A 20,818-nucleotide genomic window follows, 5' to 3' on the forward strand; every position below is an offset into this window, starting at 1 on the left:
CAGTGGGGTGAGAAAACCCAGAGCAGCGCGGAGCTCTCACTAACGGAGTCCGTGCCAAACGCTCAGCGCACAAGATAATGACTTTCTGACACGTCCTGCTTCACAGGTTTATATATATCTGAAAATTACAGGCATCATGTAACAGCAAATATATGTATTTATATTGTGTAATTACATAGTTACTACAACAAATCCACATTTTATTACACAGCAACTACAGTGTGGGTTGGTTGCATGTTGAAATGCCAGGTGGAACACTGCTGTTGTACCCCTGAGAAACTGTATTTAATCTGAACTGCTTCAGTCAATGTATACCAGTATAAATGTACTATTTGCAAACACTGAATAATCAAAATAAATGTATAAAATAAAGTTTACGTACAGTTTGTGTACCAGCTATTTAACTGACCTTAATTCTGACCTTAAGGCCTCTAATGCTTTCCCCAGTTTTGAACCTACATGTATAATGAAGTTTCATGGCCAGAACAGGCCTCACAGAACAGCTGGGCTCACCATTCTGCTTGTAGTTGAGATGGTATCTAGCACAGTGCCAAACTGGCTTGTACACAAACCTGGCCTTGAACACTCTATGTGTCTCTCCTTCCTCGTCCTTGCTTCAGTGTGAAATTTCTGCTGTCTTGCTCCGGTGACAGAGCTCGACTTGAAATAGCTTCTGTAATCCACTTCATTAATCCCTTTGAAAACTGTAAACATCTCAGTCAAATCCCCCTGAAGTCTCCTTTTGCTGAAACTAAAAGGATTAAATGCCTTAAATCGCTTTTGTACCTTATATATTCAATACAAAGAGCAACTTGTTCTTCTTCTCTGCACTTTTTGGGAAAACTTTAATATTGAGTTTGGAGCACACACCTGGAGACAGTCCTCTAAATGTGGTCTCTCAAAGGGATATGAGGTCTAACATTCATATGAGCTCCTTTGACTTATATTTAATACATTTTACTGTATATTCCACCCTCCCATTTCCCTTACTTACATTTTTGATAAATTACATACAATAAATCTTACAATGCCTAGGTCCTGATAGACTTGGGTCAACTATTATTTATTTCTTTTCGTACGCAGTCTAATTTATTCCCCATAATGTAATTGAGGAACTCCCATAAAAAAATCCTGCCTTGAACTGTTATTTCCCGCTGTTACGTAACCACGGGGGTTATGTAACACCGTTTGTTTGTACTGTACTGTTGTTAGAGTACTCACTGCCTTATTTAACTGCGGTGCGATCTGCACTAGGAATGACCCGCCTAGCTCAGGCATTGTGACCGAAACAGGACGGCAGCAGTGAGCCGCGCGGCGTCTCGCCCCCCGCCCGTCGCTGTGCGTTACCGTGGCTCCGATGACGCACCCGGCCGTAAATCAGAGCCGCAGGGCACCTGCGGAGCTGAGGGGCCGAGGGCCTCTCTGTCTGTCACAGGACAGGGGGCTCATGTGCCAGGGAGCGAGGTCCACGCTCGGCCCTGAGCTGGTCACCGCAGGAGGGCCTGTCTCAGACCCCCCCCCCCCCCCCCCCCCCCCCCAACCCCCCACACCTGTGTATCAATGACAGCATCCCCGTGCTTCTGTGGTCTGCCCCAACCCCCCCACCCCCCCCCCCCCCGCTGGATTTTCCAGGTCATGCTTTCGGGGACAGTGACAGCCCACACTGTACCGGGCGGATCCGGTTTCAATGACTCTGACAGCTTCGGTGCCCCCAAACCCCCCCCGCTTTAACCCCTACCCCACTATCTCTCTCTCTCGCTTACTCATCCAAATATGTCCCCCCCCCCCGCTTACTCACTCTACTTTCCCCCTCTCTCTCCCTCTTGCTTACTCAAATATTCCCCCTCTCCCTCTCTCTCTCTCTCAACTCCCTCTCTCTCTTGTCCCCACCCAAATATTTCTCTCTCTATCCCTCTTTCTCTATCTCGTTCTCTCTCCTATTCACTCAAATATTCCGGCTCACCCTCTCTCTACCTTTCTCATATATCCCCCATCTCCCTCCCTCTCTCCCTGTCTCTCTGACTGCCTTCCTCTTTCTTTGTTGTACAAAGCACAGTGACCTTAGGGAAATGATAGGTAGCTGTGGAGGGGTTAGCCTAATTACCCTGCAGCCTCTAAGCAAAGCATCATCATAATCATGAGAATTACTCAAGGGAAACAAGTTTATCCCTGACAAATGCAGGCATAAAAACCTGTGTTTATTTACTAGCCTCTATACAGAATGAGTTACATAACCTACATTTGCATATTAATTACTTACACAGCTGGACACTACTGAACTAGTTCAATATGACTACTTAGGTCAAGTACTCAAGTACTTTGCTCAAAGGTATGATGTCAGTGCCACACTTGGGATTCGAGCATGTAACTTGCAAGCCCACCTCCCTGGCCTAGTGCTACCCGGCAGCTGGGGTGGGTTTAGTTTGGAGAGGTAGAGAAATGGAACACTTCCCGAAGAAAAGTGAGTCATTGCCAAGGAAGCGTCTCTAAACATGCGCCTCTTTTAGAAACTGGAGAGGCCTTGGCAGGTCAGAGGACAGCTCACAGATAATGAGAGCATGGGTGAAGGAGGGTTCTGTGGAGCGCTTTCAGAAAATGTGAGAGCAGCCCTGGAGAACTCCGTGATCTTGTGTTAGACATGCTGCTGAGAGAATATGCCAATATTCCATACTCTAAAAGGGAGCATTGAGAGGGTTAGGGTGATCCTTATATTCAAGGGCCACCACAACTTCAAGCGGGCAGAAAAACTCGGCCAATATCTATTGAAAAGCGAAGAGTGCAACTTCTCCTTGAATTTAGGTTTTACAGTGAAGGTCGACCGGTGCAAAGAGTGCAGCTTCATCCCTGATCCCTCCTGAGTCAAGGTGGAGACAGCAAGCAGATGCTTCTCACAGTATCTGGGTGACACCTTTTTAATAGGCTCTGTCTGAGGAAGCCTGCTGGCACAGGGGAAGTGAGTCAGCAGCAGCAGAAAGACTCAGAATAAGACTGTGATCAGTTCCCTTTGTTGAGCACCTCACCTTTAGCTTGGCGAGATAATCGTGTCCCTTGGTGTGCTGTACGGAGAGGAAGGGCCAGAGCTCAAACCCGGAAAGCACATCTGTACTATCTCCATTACATTTGTGCTAGTATCTTACTACAAGGCTGTTTTAGGCATTGCGAGGTGTGCAGGGGGTTCACAATCATACTGCAGGAACCTGAGGCGTACAAAAGGAGCAGACACACCAGGTTCAGGAGGAATGCACTGACACACCTGCCATCGCTCCACATATCTGCTCATCCAGACTCAGAAATCTCTCCGCTCCTCAAGACTGCTTTCCTGTCCAAGGGTACAGGTTCAGTCCCCCAAACTGTGCTGAACCTGCCGCATTCTGGCTGCCAGACCTGATACTCAGCCAACACACCCCGCTGATGTGCCAGAAAAAGCATCAGAGAAACGCCGGCATCGGACCAGCAACAAGTTGCCCACGGCTGGTGATATTCCAGATGGAGAGAGAGAGAGAGAGAGAGAGCGAGAGAGAGGGAGAGAGAGAGAGAGGGAGAGAAGGAGAGAGAGAGAGGGAGAGAGAGAGAGAGAGAGAGAGAGAGAGAGGGAGAGAAGGAGAGAGAGAGAGGGAGAGAGAGAGAGAGCGAGAGAGAGGGAGAGAGAGAGAGAGAGAGAGAGAGAGGGAGAGAGAAAGAGAGAGAAAGAGAGATGGAGAGAGAGAGAGAGAGAGAGAGAGAGAGGGAGAGAGAGGGAGAGAGAGGGAGAGAGAGAGAGAGGGAGAGAGAGAGAGGGAGAGAGAGAGAGAGAGAGAGAGAGAGGGAGAGAGAGAGAGAGGGAGAGAGAGAGAGAGAGGGAGAGAAGGAGAGAGAGAGAGGGAGAGAGAGAGAGAGAGAGAGAAAGAGAGATGGAGAGAGAGAGATGGAGAGAGAGAGATGGAGAGATGGAGAGAGAGAGAGGGAGAGAGAGGGAGAGAGAGAGAGAGAGAGAGAGAGAGAAAGAGAGATGGAGAGAGAGAGATTGAGAGAGAGAGAGGGCGAGAGAGAGAGAGAGAGAGAGAGAGAGAGAGAGAGAGGGAGAGAGAGAGATGGGGAGGAGAGCGCCATGGCAACGAGACAGCACTCCCTCCTCGTGCCAAACGCTGCCGGTGCTGTCCAGCTCCGTGGCACAGAGAGAGAGAGAGAGAGAGAGACGGCTGGCGATGCAGAACCGGGGGAGGTGTCTGCGGGGTGCCGCGCCGGTGCAGTCGAGGACAGGACGAAGGGGAACGGGGGCACGGTGCTGGAGAGCATTTCTGAAGAGGATTTTACAAAAACGCCAAAAACAAAACAAAACAAAAAAAAAACCCACAAAAAACAAGCCTCTCTTTTCACACCAGCGCTGTCAGGTTTCAGATTCGTTATGCCTCTCACCGGGACAAAAACCAGCTGGGCCCAGGGTCGCTGAACGGCTCCCCGGGAAACGCTCAACAGAAACTTCATTTGATTCTGTGCACCATTTTACTGCACTGATTCTGACAATGTCTCAGTTGGTATACACAGCTTATGTCTAAAATCTGTTATTTTAGATAAAACACTGCAGGGAAAACAAACCATATTTGTAAATGTTGTGTAAAGTTCCAGCTTATTTGTGCTGATGATATAGGACTGATTCTTTGAACACCTCTGTCGTTTTGTCAAGCTGTCATTAAGCAGTGAATTCAGTGGGTTAATACCTGGGGAACTGGGTTGTAGCCAGAGGGTTGCTGGCTTTAAAGAATCAGTCCTAAAGTGGCAAGTGCTTAACCCTGTATTTGTTCAGTAAAATATCCGGCAACAATAATGGATAAAATGCAAAATGCCTCTGATAAGGGAGAACACCAGGCAAACTTAATGAGATTCTCTGTGATTAACTCCCCAGAACATGTCAGGGACATACGGTAACGACACAGTGTGAGAGGGGGCAATTAAAGCTCTACTGACACCGTTATCCAGGAGAGCACCAATCTTTTTCAAAGCACCAAAGCCCGTGGGCAGCCATGTTTTGCCGGCATATCTAACACATTGGCCTGCGGAGGTCTTTAATGAAGGCAGGATGCATATTAAAGGACACAGGCATCCCACTGAGCGCGTAACCCACAGGCAGGACTGAAAGACAGGGCACTGACTGCGCCCAGCGGAGAGGTAAGCAGCCAGCGGCGTGACGATGTGCAGGTTACGGGGTGTAAAACTGCACACCGCGCTGCAGAAATCCGCAAGCGCAGCGCCTCCTTTAATCAGCTCTACTGCGATGTCACAAAGGGCGTGCGCGTGAGCGTTCCGTTCGGCCCTGCTCATCCATTACGTGAAGTGAAGTGAAGTGAAGCCGCGGCCTTGAGCTCTGGCGGTGGCACAGCCGTTTCGGTGTTTCCTCCAGAGGGCTGTGATGTAGACTCACACCGCCATCTAAAGCAGCCTGCAGACCACTGCGCTTTCCGGGGGAACCCAGAGGAGATTAACGAAGAAAAATTCACCCGCAGCAACACAGCGGCGGCTAGCGACGGCTATCGCTTCGCATGTAAACAGCAGAGCTGTGTGGCTCGAGCGACTCTGGGGCAGGTCTGTGGGGTGATTCATGGTGTGAATCTCTGTGAATAGATTTTCAATCAGGGGCAAATCAAACCAAGTCTGGTAGTGATGTAACAGGGAAGTAACCCTGTGCCGACAGCAGGTGTGGTGGAAGACAGCGCTGACTATAATGGGACACAAAGTGGAAAAAAAAACAGACTTTGGTGAGGAAGGCATGCGAGACCACAAACTACAGATCCCAGAATGCACTGCACATGTGAGCTCTGCCACAGTAATAAGGCCTTTACTATCTTCCAATATATTGCTCATATAACTTGGATGTATTCACTTCTGTTCTCCTTTGCTGGAAGTCACTACAGATAGGAGCGCCTGCTAAATGAATCTAATGTAATGCGCTGCACGGACACGTTGCTTGTGCTCTCCGAGTGACTCGGGTGGAGAGGTGAACGGTGACCGGACAGTGCAGGGGGTGGAGTGATCCGTTGTCCCATTTCTGACCCATTCCCACCTGCCAAACTGTCCATCCTGCAGATTCCTCAGCCTGAGCCGGGAGCTTTGATCAACCCATCATCCAGCGCGTGATTCTCTAAATAACCCAAAACAAGCGCTAGGAGCAAATGTCACAGAACGTCCTGCTGAGCACCTTTCACAGAAGCCGTTACAGGTACAGGGGATGCATCCTGAAAGGAAGAGCAGCTGTGATTTGGCAACAAAGAAGATGGGGTGACAGGAGAAGGAGCAAAGACACTCGATCAAACAGGGCTCGATGTAAGACAGGGAGACGCCTAGCACAGCACCTTACGGTTATTTATAACTGCGCTTGATCTAAGAGTGAAACGTCCGAATAGAATACCTTACGGTTATATATAAATTGGCCTGATCTAAGACAGTGAGATGTTCAAATACAGGCCCTTACGGTTATTTATAACTTGATCTAAGCGTGTCCAAACAGCAAACAGAATACCTTGCAGTTACATATATATATATATATATACATATAAAAATACTGTATATATATGATATAAGACGGTGAGATTCATGGATAGTAAACCTCACCAGCATGCACTGAAGCAGTCATTAAGGCCAAAGGTGGGCAAACCTGCTATTATTTTCTAGGAATAAAGACATGCTTTGTACATAATTACACATTTCCCATAACTTGCGTTACGATAGTGTATATAAGCTTTTAAATAAAGTGCTCAATGGAACCACACAGGATTGGTCTTCAATGTGTAAATATTTCTTTCCGACAAATCATGTTATGACAATGTTAGCTTTACGTCATATACGCCATCTTACAGCATTGTGTGATCGTGTTTAAATGATGATGATAAGAAAAACGCAGCCCATCTCTGATTTCCGCTGCAAAAGAACATCCACAAGGGCAGAGGCTAAAGCCTGCTATAGATCCGCGTTTCCTGTACGCGCCTGCCTCTCTGAAGCTGAGGATGCAATCCGGAGGCTCTGAGCGGCTTTAATCGCCATCTGCAGCCGCGTAATTACCCCGGCGTGGAGCGTGTATCCCTCAGAGCAGCGGGGCGCGCTAATGCCCCGGCGTTCCTGCGGGGCCAGTTTCGAAAAAGACAGAAACGCAGCAATCGGCCCACCGGCCGCTGAGCCCACTGCGGTCATTACATTTGCATTTACACTTATTCATTTGGCAGAAGCTTTTATCCAGGGCAACTTACAAGTGATGCAGAGTACAACACAAGCAAAAAAAAAAAAAAATTCAAACCATAAGAAGTCAACAGTATTAGAAGCGTTTGCATGAACAGGTTTAAATGGTTGGCCAGACAAGGTACAAGCTAGCCGGTAGAGATGACGAGTGTTGGCTGGAGCCCGGGGTGTAGTGCTGGTAGAGATAACGAGGGGAAGGGAGATCATAGGCGTAACATGAGAGAGACGTACAGAGAACAGAGACGTAACATGCTGTTTCAAGTGAAAGCTCAGAACTGCGGGAGAAAGAAGAGCATCGTTCACTCTGAAACCGCACAAAGCCCAGATGCCCGCTCCGCCATTTCCGCCACGTTCCTGTGCTTGCTCGGCAGACACCCGTTATCCAGAGCAATTTGCACGGCTTATATTCAGCACACCATCCCTTTGTGAAGATATTTACTGAAGCCGTTCAGCTCCGGCACCGGTTAAGTGCTGATGGGTACTATTTTACCCATAATTCCACTCCCTAACTCTGCAGTGCACTACGTTAATTTAAAAGGAGCACAGTTGCAGAGAAAAAGGCGAGAATAAAGAACACTAAAGCCATTCAAAAGTCCTGGATGTGATCTGACTGACCAGATCCCACGCTTATCCAGTCCCTTCAATCAAAGGTGTTCCGGTACCTGACCCCAGACCAGTCTGTGTAACACCGTATCATTATCTATGAGGAACAACACATACAGGCTTTGTAATACAAAGCAGTAAAACTTATATGAGCGCATTCAGAATAATATATTGGACAGGATCTGAAATGGACATCAGACAGATCTAGAGATCCAATCCAGATCAGCAGCGGATCTAGTGATTCTATAGCTACACTGCAGAGGCCCATGCTGAGCGGATGTGTTCTCTCAGGCAGAATAAATGGATTGCCGATCAGGTCGTGACTCAAACGGAGTCTGGCAGCAGTGCCTCCCCTTTTCCCCTGATCCGAGCACTCTTCCCAGCAGGAGGCGCGGTGTTCACTGTGCTGAGAGTTTGCAGAAGCTCTGCACTTCAGAGCACAGCCATTAGCAGGCCTGGAGGAGCCGACAACTCCTTATGCAGCAGAGCAAAAGGGATCCTCTGTGAAATAAAAGCTCCGTCTGCAGTAACAGCAATCACCCCCTTTGCGCAACTCTACCAGAGGCATAGCCTCAGATCCCGTGAGTTGCCCTTTGGGCTGAAGCCAGCAGCTCCGGATTTGGGCATCGATTCAATAAAACGGCGCTTTATTTTGGAAAAAGGCTTTGGTGGGGGGGGTGGGGAAAGAAACAACGGGAGTGGAAAATTAAAACACGGATTTAATGAAAAGCCGTGGTGCTGCCCGGCGTGAACTGCCCCCACTGCGGGCTTAGAGCGGTTACGGACCGCCCCGCGGAGGGCCGGATCGCCAGCGCGGGCGCCGGAGGGGAGGTCCGGGCGGCCGACGGGAGCGTTATCCCCGCCGGTCACGTACCGCCACAGACTCTCGCTGGGCGGCGCGGACGATGGTGCTGTGAAGCTTCGCCAGCTTGGCCCGGGAGAGAGAGGGGGCTCCGCGGTGGGGAGGCGGAGGGGAAAACAAGGGGGATAAGCAGGCCTTTGAAATCGGTGGAGGGCCCTGGGAACGCTGCCAAACTTCCGCACGGTGCTCTTGGCCGGGCTCCACCGCGCCTCGCCGAGTCCAGAGCCGGCCGCTTTTCGCGGCGCACCCCACAGTGAGGGGTCAGGGACCAGGAGAGATACAGGGGAAAGATCACTGAGGAAGGATTTGGTTGTTATGAGATGAGTGGCAAACAAGGGATTGGGGAGCAAGTGAAGAATCAACAAGTCAGTGAAGGACTGATGAGCAAATAATGGATCACTGTATCAGTGAAGGATCGGCGAGTCAGTGAAACATTCCTGAGTCAGTGAAGGATTCCTGAATCAGTGAAGAATCGCTAAGTGAGTGAGGGATCATTTAGTCATTGAAGGATTGGTGAGTCAGTGAAGGATCTGAGTCAGTGAAGTATCGCTGATCATCCTAGCAGCAGTTTAAGGGGGATAACTCATCTCACCCTGCTCCAAGGCGCCCCACCCCCCCCCGTCCTGGCTAATCTCCACCACCCTCCTTCCTGCCCCCATTCCGGCCTGCGAGGAGCCACCCTTCCAGCCCCCCGTACCCCTCAACATGACCGACCCCTGCCACAGAGGGGGCCGTTCCCGTGGGGAACGTCGCCATCCTGCCCTCCTCTCTCCTCTCGGAACAGGGGCCCTTGCACCAGAGAGGGTGTCTCCATTATCTCCTGACATTTCAGCTCCCTAATCTCGGCTCTCCCATCGCGGCGGGTTCTTATTATAGCCCTGGCGCTGACATGCTTCCAAGAGCACAGGATAAGACGCAGGGCCCTGGGAGATCTTCGCTTTCGACTCCGGGTCCGTGCGTGCGAAAGGCAAACCCAAACAGAGCGGCTCCGGGAAGCGCAGCGGGATCGTTTGTCTTGAACTCAGACCAAACGCACGGTCCAGCAGGACGACCGCACGTGGTCCAAAAGAACAACAGCACGTGGTCCAAAAGAACAACAGCACGTGGTCCAAAAGAACAACAGCACGTGGTCCAACGGAACAGCACGTGGTCCAACAGAACAACAGCACGTGGTCCAAAAGAACAACAGCACGTGGTCCAACGGAACAGCACGTGGTCCAACAGAACAACAGCACGTGGTCCAAAAGAACAACAGCACGTGGTCCAACGGAACAACAGCACGTGGTCCAACGGAACAACAGCACGTGGTCCAAAAGAACAACAGCACGTGGTCCAACGGAACAACAGCACGTGGTCCAACGGAACAACAGCACGTGGTCCAAAGGAACAACAGCACGTGGTCCAACGGAACAACAGCACGTGGTCCAACGGAACAACAGCACGTGGTCCAAAAGAACAACAGCACGTGGTCCAAAGGAACAACAGCACGTGGTCCAACGGAACAACAGCACGTGGTCCAACGGAACAACAGCATGTGGTCCAAAGGAACAACAGCGCTTCACAAGGAGCCCACGGACACGTGCGTGTGAGGTTCAGCATTCCACAAAACAGAACCAAAAAAGAACCAGCCTGCTCCTCAGGCTTCCACATCTATGAGCCATATCTAAATAATGAACGTGTATAGTGCTTTCAGAGGGTCTCATTTTTACTATGTCCCCTACATATGTGAGTAAAAGGCTATGTGTCTTCGGGCAGAAACGCTAGCAAATAAAAGAAGAATTCTTCATATTTCAGGGGTACTATTTCTTTTAAAAACAAATATGTGGAAAGTAAGGGGTGGCAGTGTAGCATAGTGGTTAAGGAGCAGGACTTGTAACCGAATGGTTGCGGGCTCGATTCCCCTCTGGGGCACTACTGCTGTACCCTTGGGCAAGCTACTTAACCCACAACTGCCTCAGTAAATATCCACCTGGATAAACTGATAACCTTGTAAAAAAAAAAAAAAAACTGTAACCAATGTAAGTTGCTCTGGATAAGAGCGTCTGCTAAATGCCGATAATTTAATGTAATGTAAAAAAGACTTCAGTCAGATGCATCAGACATTCAGAGACCAAACAGTGTGATGCGTCTAACCAAACACATTCCCAGGGTTCAAAGCTGAAATCGCTCTCAAGCTCCCATGTGCTTGGCACGCTAATCGAGAAAGGTCAGGGTTTCCATAATTGTTTCCAGACTATGACCCTGAACGCCCTTTAATTATAAGCTCTGTTCCCGATAAGCTGTCTTCTCTTGTGAGACGGAGCGTACCCAGGCAATCTGAGCTGCCCCCCCCGCGTCAGAACCAACGCCTCCAGGCCACCGGACCTCCAGGAAGCAGGTAACCCAATGCACCACGGGGGGGAGAGAGTATCCCTTACCTCTGTGCAAGTACGCACCATCTGCACCAGCACCATCGGCCTACACGATGGCGTGAGCTAGTCGCCAGCTTCGTCATTTCATATTTACACCGACTGTAAAAATGAGCACTTGCTCACTCACTCTTTCTAATTGAGGATTTTCCGATTTGCCGCACTGAGGTTTGCAATATGGCCGTGGTTTGAGTAAAGGTCAACTGGAACAGAAACAAGGACTTAAAAAAGCCTTAAAGTGAAAGCGGGCGAGTTAATCGCTCAGAAACTCATAACCCCATTCACAAGCACTTATGGTTTATATGTTTGTCTTAAATGTGCTGTTGTGACATCATTCTTACTTCCTGTCATTTACTGTGCAGATGTCAGCAAGTCCAGCAGTACTTTTGGTACTTTTGGTACAACTGTACCATGTACCAACCCAGACACCTGGCTGTGAACAGGTAAACTTGTTTCCTTGACTCTGCAGGTAATAAATTTCCACCCTGTCTATTGCTGTTCCTGTTTCACTCTCGTTCTGTCTGTCTGTCTGTCTCTCTCTCTCTCTCTCTCTCTCTCTCTCTCTCTCTCTCTGAAAAGTGCATTTCTGCATTTTTGTCTTCAGCTCCAGAGAGCACAGCGAAGGTCCTTTTCGTGGGTCATGCCCAAGTCAGATTTGACCGGGACACTGGCTTTGTACAGACACTGTAAAACACGCTACAGTGGTTCTCAGCGTACTGTAACTGCCATTGCCTTCCAGAAGCACCAGTGGGTCATCTATTTCGAAAAAAAAAAAAAAAAAAAGTTTAATGGTCAAAAATAGCACAGCTTGCCCTCGGAGAGCTCCGTGTCCGACTGGAGTTCTCATGGGGTTCCCAGGCAACCTTCGCAACGTTCCGCAAACACTGCCCGAGAGCTGCTCTGATCTACCATCCACTTCAGTCACAATTAAAATGTTTGTGCTTTTAACTCACATGCACATGGCTTTTGTCAGCTTTATACTGCGTGACACGTGAGGCCAGGGTTAGTCTCTTCAGCAGCCTGTAGACTTTCCCTTCTTCCCCCTCTCAGTTTACGGAGAGGCTTCTTTCACTCTGTCCCTCACACTGTACGGCCCATATATCTTCCTGTAAAACTGCGAGATTCTTCCTTTAACAACCGAGGCGTTCGCCTCCCTGACTGTTACCGCTGTTGACAACATACACGCTGTTTAACTGCTCGGGCATTTACTGTGTTTGCATTTTGACATGCAAAACATTTCACGTCATCACAATTTTCCATTCAGGCTTCTGCAAAACGTAACAGAACACTTGGGACAGCTTCTTCTGCGGCCGCTCCAGCCAACCGCTTAAAAACCATTAGCATCTCAAATATATCATAGGAAACAGACAGTAAAACAATGGAGCGGCTCTGAGAGGTAATTACGGGAGAATGTAAGCAGTCCTGCCTGGCTGGAATGTCTGTGATGTGTCAGTGTGCTCACAGAGGGAGGGCTGTCCCTCCACTGCAACCCCTACACCTAACTGCTCGTTTACATTAGTACATTACATTATTGTCATTTAGCAGACGCTCTTATCCAGAGTGGCTTGTGTACAGTAGGTTACAATTTTATCCATTCATACAGCTGGATATTTACTGAGGCAAATCTGGGTTAAGTACCTTGCCCAGGGGTACAGCAGCAGTGCTCCTGTGGGGAATCAAACCAGCAACGTTCCGGTTATGAGCCCTGCTCTCTCACCACTATGCTTACACTGCCGCTCATGCACTCGGGAGTGACTGCTCCTCACGAGAACAGTACAGCACACCTCGACCTGCTGACAATACAGTCCCACGGTGCCAGCTCGGCGTGTCATTTCACACAGGCGGCTTTAAGCCAAGGGCAGCGCTGATCGTGGCAGGTTGTGCCATCCCGGTCACCCGATCCAGCGAGACCCGGGCTGCTTTTCCAGGTCTCGGCGGATGTAATCTCCTACACCGTCACGTGCTGGGAGAACGTGCTACGGCACACATTCTAGAACACAGATCTTAGGGTTCTCTGCTGCTCTGATCTCACACTTGTGATCTATGTGGCGAAGCAGAACCGTTAAACACATACACACGTAAACACACACGCACGCACACACACACACACACACACACACACACACACACACACACACACACACAAAAATGCTACAAATCTGCTGCAGGCAATGAAAAGGATGGCACGCTGATCCCCTGCTGAAGGACCCCCCCGCTCCCTGTTACCGTACCGAGCAGGCCGTGGGGCTCGGACTGCCGCCTGGCCGTCCGTCTGTCCTGGTCTTTGCGCTTCTTGCTCCCTCGCAGGCTGCCGAATCGCTTCATGGCGAGCGGCGGGGTGGGGGGCGGACACCGGAGTAGAGCATGCCCTGCCCGGGGGTATGGGGGCGCGGGAGAGGAGCGCTGGCTCGGCCTGGGTGTACCCCCTTCCCGGGTCAGCCCAACAGGGCCATGCTGAGGCAGGGGAGAGAGAGAGCCGGCCTCGATGCGGGAGAGAAAGGGGCGAGCGAGAGGGGCAACACAGCTCTGGGGCAGTGCAAGGGTAGCTGCTGATCCAAGGAGGATAATCCCAGGCCTTTCACTGGACAGACGCAGAGACCGTGGACTGACCGTGGACTGACCGTGGATGGACCGTAGATGGACCGTAGATGGACCGTAGATGGACCGCAAAGCAAGTTAGGCCTCAGACAGAGCACTGGAGAAGACCAGCTCACGGAATGTCATATCCCCTGAAAGTTTCCATGCACAAGCGGTGATCCCTCCTCCCACACACTCACACACACACATTCACATGCGCGCACAGGACTCCGTTTCTCTCTTCTCTCTCTAGCTCTCCTCTGCCGAGTTCTGAACCGCGTCCGGCTGAAAGCTCTACCCGGGCTCCCGCTGCAGATTGTCAAGTACAGCTGTGCCTGGTGTCTCTTTAAAATAGCCTGCACGGCCAGAGTCTGTAAAAGGAAACCGCCCCGTGCTCAGACTGTCTCCGTCAGCGATTGGCTCGGCTCACCTGCCCCTCCCCCTCCTACTCCTCCCCCTGCTACTCCCAGCCTCCTGCTGCTTCCTGAACACCGTCTACGCGCACACACACACACAAACACACACAGGCAGAGGCGCACACACACACACACACACACACACACACATACACAAGCAGAGGCGCACGCACACACACACACACACACACACACACACACACACACACACACACACACATACACACACACACACACACACACACACACACACACACACACACACACACACACACACACACACACATACACACACACACACACACACTTATTGTTGGAAGTGACCCTTGTTGTCAGATGTGTGATTATCCTCTGATGTTATGATAGGACAGACAGCCAAGAGTCAGTGGTCCTGGTTGGTGATATGGCAACAATCAAACAGATGTGCAGAAATACATGCCGACTCAAAAAAAAACACACATACATACCTATGCATATATGCACCTGCAAACGTACACATAAATGTAACCTCCTCAAAGACATACACAAATCTACTAACACCCACAAACTAACCTGCTCACAGACACACAGAAAAACCTACTCACGGACACACAGACAAACCTGGTCACAGACACACACACACAAACCTACTCCAACACTCACAAACCTACTCAGACATACAAAAACCTAGTCACAGACACCCACAAACCTACCCAGACACACACAAACCTATTGATAGACTCACACTCCTCCTCACAGACACACAAACAAACCTACTCACAGACACATGCCCTCACAGAAACCCACTCAGACACACACAACCCGACTCACAGACACGCACATTCAAGATTCAACTAAACGTGGGTACAAACACACTGATAAAAGTACTCCCACAACACATGCACAACACCCCTGACTCACAATCACACACACACACACACACACAATCTCACTCGGTCTCACACAACCTTGCATGTTCCCTCAGGTAATTTGTGTTTAGAGCTGCAGCAGGTAGGCCACAAGCCCCAGGAGGCAAGACAGTTCATCGAGCACATCCTCACCATAAAATGGGTGGTCCCAACGACAGAACTTAGAGCGGACCATCCCTAAAGAGCACCCATTCCAGGACACTTTGGAAACCGTGACTTGTATTTACATAAAATAAAGAGCACTCCTAGCAAACACATATCTGTCTCCCCTCCATATCTCCGTTGCCTTTAACAAGCTTAAGGAAAGCCCACCCCTCTTTTTTCCCCTAAAGGTACCGTACACTCTGAAAATGCCACCAGACGTCTGGCGACTGAGTCTGAGGCCTCTGTCTGCCCATTCATGGAGAGCCGCATGGGTTTTTCTCCCTAATACGCTCAGATTATCTGAAATGAGCTTTAGGCACTTTCCAGAGGCCAATTCAGAATATTTATGGAAAACAACTCCTTTAAAATTTACGCTTGGCTGAAGCCGGCAGTAGAGAAAGGTGTATGCAGAGAGAGAGAGAGAGAGAGAGAGAGCAGGAGAGAAAGAGTATGTGTGAGAGAGAACTGGCGAAAAAGAGTGTTAGACCAAGAGAGAAAGACAGTATGAGAGAGGGGGAGAAGGAGAGAGAGACAGAGTGTGAGAGGAGAGAAGGAGAGAGAGACAGAGTGTGAAAGAGGGAGAGAAGGAAAGAAAGAATGTGAGAGAGGGAGAGCTAAAAAGAAAATGTAACGGGGAGAAAGGGAGAGAGGGACAGCAGGACAAAGACAGAGTGTTTGAGAGGGGGAGAGGGAGACAGAAAAAGATCAGGAGAGAAATACAGAGTGTGAGAGAGGGAAAGCAGGAGAGAGAGAAAGAGAGCGAGCACATGAAAGCGTTTGATTCGGTGCCAGGCCTCAGCGGCTGTACAGAAAAGCTGTATCCACACAGAGCCTCCAGCATGCCTCACATGGCCGGTGATCACTATACAGAGGGCACCCAGTACATGGGCACAACAAAGCAGCCTTATTCATATTTCAGCTGTACAACTGTACACCCCCCCCCCCATCCTTTCCAAAGTGCCGAAAGCCTGGTAGCTGCCTGGTGCGCAGATTTCATTGAGGGCAGCATGATCCTGATGTGAGGGGCCGCTAACTCACCCAGGGTGGGGGCATTCATCTCAGTAATGAAAAGTGGTTCAGTTGGTTGTTTTCTACTTAGAAATAAGAAATGGCTAAAGGGCGGTCATGCAGAAGACCCATTTTCAGAGAAAGCTGTGTCGCTGGCAGAGACCTGAGACCTACCAGAAAACCAACACTACACCACTCAATTTCAGGCAACCGTGCTAAGATGAGCAACCCACTGCATCCCCAAAGTGGCTCGTAGGTAGAAGCGGCCCTGCACCAGCAAAAAACACCCTTCTTAACATTCGGAATGTTTGGTTAATGAAGGGACCACACCTCTGAGTAAAACTCCAGATGTATATTAGGGCAATCACACGATACCATCGATGAATTAATCACAGTCAACAAGCCTGAATACTTCAATCAGTCAAAATGAGGCAGGGGAAAAAAATCGCATTACAGTCCGTAGGCACGGAAAAGTCAAGAGGGGCACAGTGCACGCTAGCACTCTGGAAGGCAGCAAGTGGCTTGCATAAGCAGTATTAAATGGCTTTGATTAATCGCTTCTTTGTGCATATCCAGCCCTGCACCCCCCCACCCCCCCACAACCCCACCCCGACACACACACACACACACACACACACACACACACACACACACACACACACACACACACACACACACACACACACACACACACAAACAAAACCATCCTGCTGAATGTTGAGTGCACTAATCAGACGTCTAAGCTACCCAAAACAAGCTCGGCTAAGCCTAAAAAATGAGCGGTGAGAAGAGAAGGAGGATAATCCACTCCAAAGCACCCCCCACATAACCCCCCCCCCCCCCCCCCCCCCACACACACACACCACCACCCCCTGCCCCCACTCCATCATTCCCTCAGAAAAACAGAGAGAGAGTGACAGAGAGACAGCCTAGCGGGGGCTGTGAGAGATAACCTTGATTTAGCCCAGTGTGTAGCCTAGCGCTTAGCCAAATGCGTAGCCCAGCGCGTAGTCGAGCACGTAACCGCGACTCCGGTCACTCCTCCGCTCCCAGAGGCCTCTACCTCTCCCCTCCTCTCTGAATGTTTCTGTCCTCTCAAGCGAGGTGCCTTCAGCTGGCTTTCCTCAGAGTTTCCAGAAACTGTGAGGAAAAACAAACAGGGCCGAATGAGCCTACCTGTCCTGGAAGCTTCCCTGTCAGCCGGCAAGTAGCTAATTGGGCCTTAATTGAAGCTCTTTCAGACAACTGCTTCATTACTCATTCTGATGCACAGCTGACTTCCACAAGAGCTGCACTAGCACAGCGTATTTGTCATTAATTTCCACTGTGGTTAAACAGAAAATTGGTCTGACTCATTACTAAATTATTAGCATTGACCTGTTGTCAGACCCATTTTTTGTTTGACAATTACTATCATTACTAATTGACATTAGGATGCTCCAGCCATAAACCTTCAGTGCTGTAACAGAGGCACTTTGTCAACACTGACAGTATGTTCCCTCAGAAATAACAACTACTTAAGGACCAACAATTCTGGATTCCTCAACTTCAGGCCTATACCACATTAACCATGGGGAGAGAGCAGTCCTCTAGCCTGTACCATTTTCTTTCAGTTATGGGGTTCAGAGAGAGTAGGGTTCATGGCATAACTTATGCAGGTGTGCAGTATCACTAGTGAGAAATAACTAGTCAATATCATTATCATCACTGATCAAGTTAAAGGTGAAAAAAAGCAGTTAACACAAACAGTTAAAGATGTGGAAAAGCTCAGTCGGCACGCACAGTGCCCAAAGTGGGATTATCAACGCGTTAGAGAGTCTAAAGATGGTGATCCGCAGCACTAAACTCTGATCAATTAGGCACACGGGGAGGGGTGTGGGGCACGGGCCCAGGGGAGGGGTGTCCTCTCCGTGCCCCTCTTGGAGCCCCGAGGCTGGTCATGTGCTCGCGCGCACCCTCCCGGCGCCCTCCCTCCGACTCTACGCCAAGGTGCCAAGGAGCTGGGGAGAGTGACCTTTTCGAAGCGCTGGAATGAGACTGGCAAGCCCGGCGGGGCAGGGCGCGGTGACGCAGGCTCAGTCAGCTGACCCAAGCACTTTCTGTCGCCCCCTCCTGACCCCCAGGAAGTCAAGACACCTTCCGTGACGACGGCCGCACCCTGTCTCACACCACCTTATCGCCTGAGTGAAGTGAATTGGCCCTCCTAAACCCCCACGGCCTGCTGTGACTGTCAGATATGCAGTACTCTACGTGTGTGGTATTGTATGTACATGTATGGTAATGTACATAATTTTCTTACCTTAGCTTCTAGGCTGTCCAGTTTCAGGTTAGCACAAGTAAACTTGTGGTAGGGCTTGGATGGTGTTGTGCTCACACTCACTGGTCTGGGAGTGTTGTTAGCCTGGTCTGACACTGCTGCTCATTTAACTTGGATGAATACACTTCTGTTGTGCTGGAAGATGCTCTGGACAAGAGCGTCTGCTAAATGAATGTAATGTAATGTAATGTAATTACTCTCTGCACTGTCTGTTCTCCACCCAGTTCACTCTGCAGTTTTGGCTAAACCATATTCCGTACCTCAGCCTTGTGAAGGCGGCCGGCCGTGGTGAAGTTTACCAGCCCTTTCTGAAACAGCACGGGCTTTGACATTTCTGCGTCCTGTTTTTTTGTTTTTTTTGGCTTTTATTCTTTTAGATCCACTCCAGCCCGTTTCCCGATTCCACCCCAGGGGATGCAGCTGGAAGCGAGTCTAATCGTTGTGAAAAAGCGCAAGGATCCACTCAGGGGAACATACCGTAATTATAACTTCTGTCAGACGGCCGCCACTGGGACGAAGGTCTAAACTGATAGGGCGGCAAGCCAAATTCCTCTGCAGACGCCACAAGCCAAAGTGTCTGGATAAAACATACAGAGATGCACCTCTGTGGCCGTCACGGTTCATTATCACAGGCAGAGGAAGGAGTCCTTCCACTGAGGCAGAAGTCCACCAGCACTCAGACCCAGCCTATAAGGCCACCCTAATATCCTTTGCATTCAGAAACATGGGTGTGGACACAATGCGGGAAATCACAGTCATCATAATGGAAGTGTCTTAGGCGGAACTGGGGTCTGGGAGGTCTGTGACCTTCCTTCTGCCATTATTGTTCAGAAAAAATACATTGTCCTATGCGGACTGAACGACAAACCTCAGACAAAGCTCTGAGGTCCGCCAAAAGTCTGCGCTGGTGTCAGAGGACGTGGAAGTGGAGCGCAAAAGGTGACACCGTGACCCTCCTCACCATGCACCAAAAGAAATAGCGCAATGCCTTCACAGCGCAAAGGATCATGGGAGGAAATACTACGCCCTATATAGAATACTGAGCAATTTACCCAGCCAATTCACATACTGTCAGACACAGACTCGATAGGACTGCAGTGCTCTTTGGGATTAACAATACATGTAAGGGCAATAAGGAGCAATGCATGTAAACATGTGAGACAAATTCAAGCAAGCCTGAGTGCAGCATTCGCTGACATTAAAAATCAAAATCGTTGTGTTATGTTTGCACTATACTTAAAAGAACTTTTATTTTTTAATGACACCTGCATATGTGTACCTCCTATGCTATACCTATAGATGTACACATATTGATACATGATTGACAGGAGCAACGTTGACTGGTTTGACTTTAGCATGGCTCCTACTCCGTGTCTATTGTTTTATGTAGTTGTGTTATAAGTATACCGACATTTTAATAACTGTAAAAACAGCTGACGGTTGATGATGATGGTAAATTTATTTCTGTAAAAATCTAAGGCCACCTTTGAAATTTTACTCAGAATGTGAGGTGGCAGTGTCACACAGTGGTAACCGAAAGGTTGCCGGTTCGATTCCCCACTGGGGCGCTGCTGTTGCACATATTGGCAAGGTACTTAACCCAGAATTGCCTCAGTAAATATCCAGCTGTATAAATGGATAAAATTGTAACCCATGCAAGCTGTGTATGCCGAACGACAACAGTTTAATGTAATGTAATACTCAGAGTCAAAGCAAAACAGCGGAGCGAGTAACATGCTTGGCCTTCGGAGATCTGACACCAGCGCAGCCCGACCTGGAAGCGTTCCCCGCACAGCTGCTCGGGGAACGGAAAACACGGCGGGGAGACGCAGCAGGGCCCGACAGGGTCCTCATCCTGATGGAGAGAGAGAGGCTGCTCAGACCGTGCGATGAGGTGACGACCGGGTGACCCCCGCTGCACACCGCCCATCTGCCGCGCGGTGGAATGGTCCAGACCGCGATTCCACGATCACAAATGACTGCAATCCGCTGGCTCGTTATCCTTCTCAGGTGGAGCCATGGCAGGCATGCCGAAAATGGAGGGAGACACATGGTCTGTGTACCTGGGGTGACATAGCGTGGCCTGGCATGGCCTGGGAGAGACACCGTCCAAACACAGAGGGGAAAGCGCACAGTGAAGAACACTGAACCACCACAATGTACCCCTCACGTTCCCGTCTTAATCCAATGCCCCTGGGCACTGTGAAAGAGGTGGGAGCTCTTCTGCACTGTAAGCGGGAAAGCTACCTGCTCCTACCTGCTTCTCAAACCATTTCTATTCTTGAGGCAATTTAACATTTAAAAGAACGGGGTCCTTTAATTCCCCTTGAAAAAACCACACCAAAAATAGCAAAACATTTCCAAAACAT

At 49.7% G+C, this 20,818-nt stretch overlaps 1 protein-coding gene across 8 annotated transcripts in view; it reads right to left on the minus strand.

Annotated features, from left to right (window-relative positions):
• LOC118773660 (5'-AMP-activated protein kinase subunit gamma-2-like) overlaps positions 1–20,818 on the minus strand; it is a 122,170-nt gene that overhangs the window by 46,943 nt on the left and 54,409 nt on the right. For 2 of the 8 annotated variants that reach the window (XM_036522689.1, XM_036522687.1), the window contains exon 1: positions 13,311–13,549. The exons of 5 other annotated variants lie outside the window; for them this stretch is intronic. In XM_036522689.1, coding sequence (XP_036378582.1) covers positions 13,311–13,404 — 94 coding nt within the window. In that variant the 5' untranslated portion in view covers positions 13,405–13,549. Of the gene's footprint in view, positions 1–13,310; positions 13,719–20,818 lie in introns of those variants that run through there. One more of the 8 variants, XM_036522686.1, reaches the window with a different exon arrangement.

The sequence above is a fragment of the Megalops cyprinoides genome, chromosome 2, assembly GCF_013368585.1.
Source record: "Megalops cyprinoides isolate fMegCyp1 chromosome 2, fMegCyp1.pri, whole genome shotgun sequence".
Classification (NCBI taxonomy): domain Eukaryota; kingdom Metazoa; phylum Chordata; class Actinopteri; order Elopiformes; family Megalopidae; genus Megalops; species Megalops cyprinoides.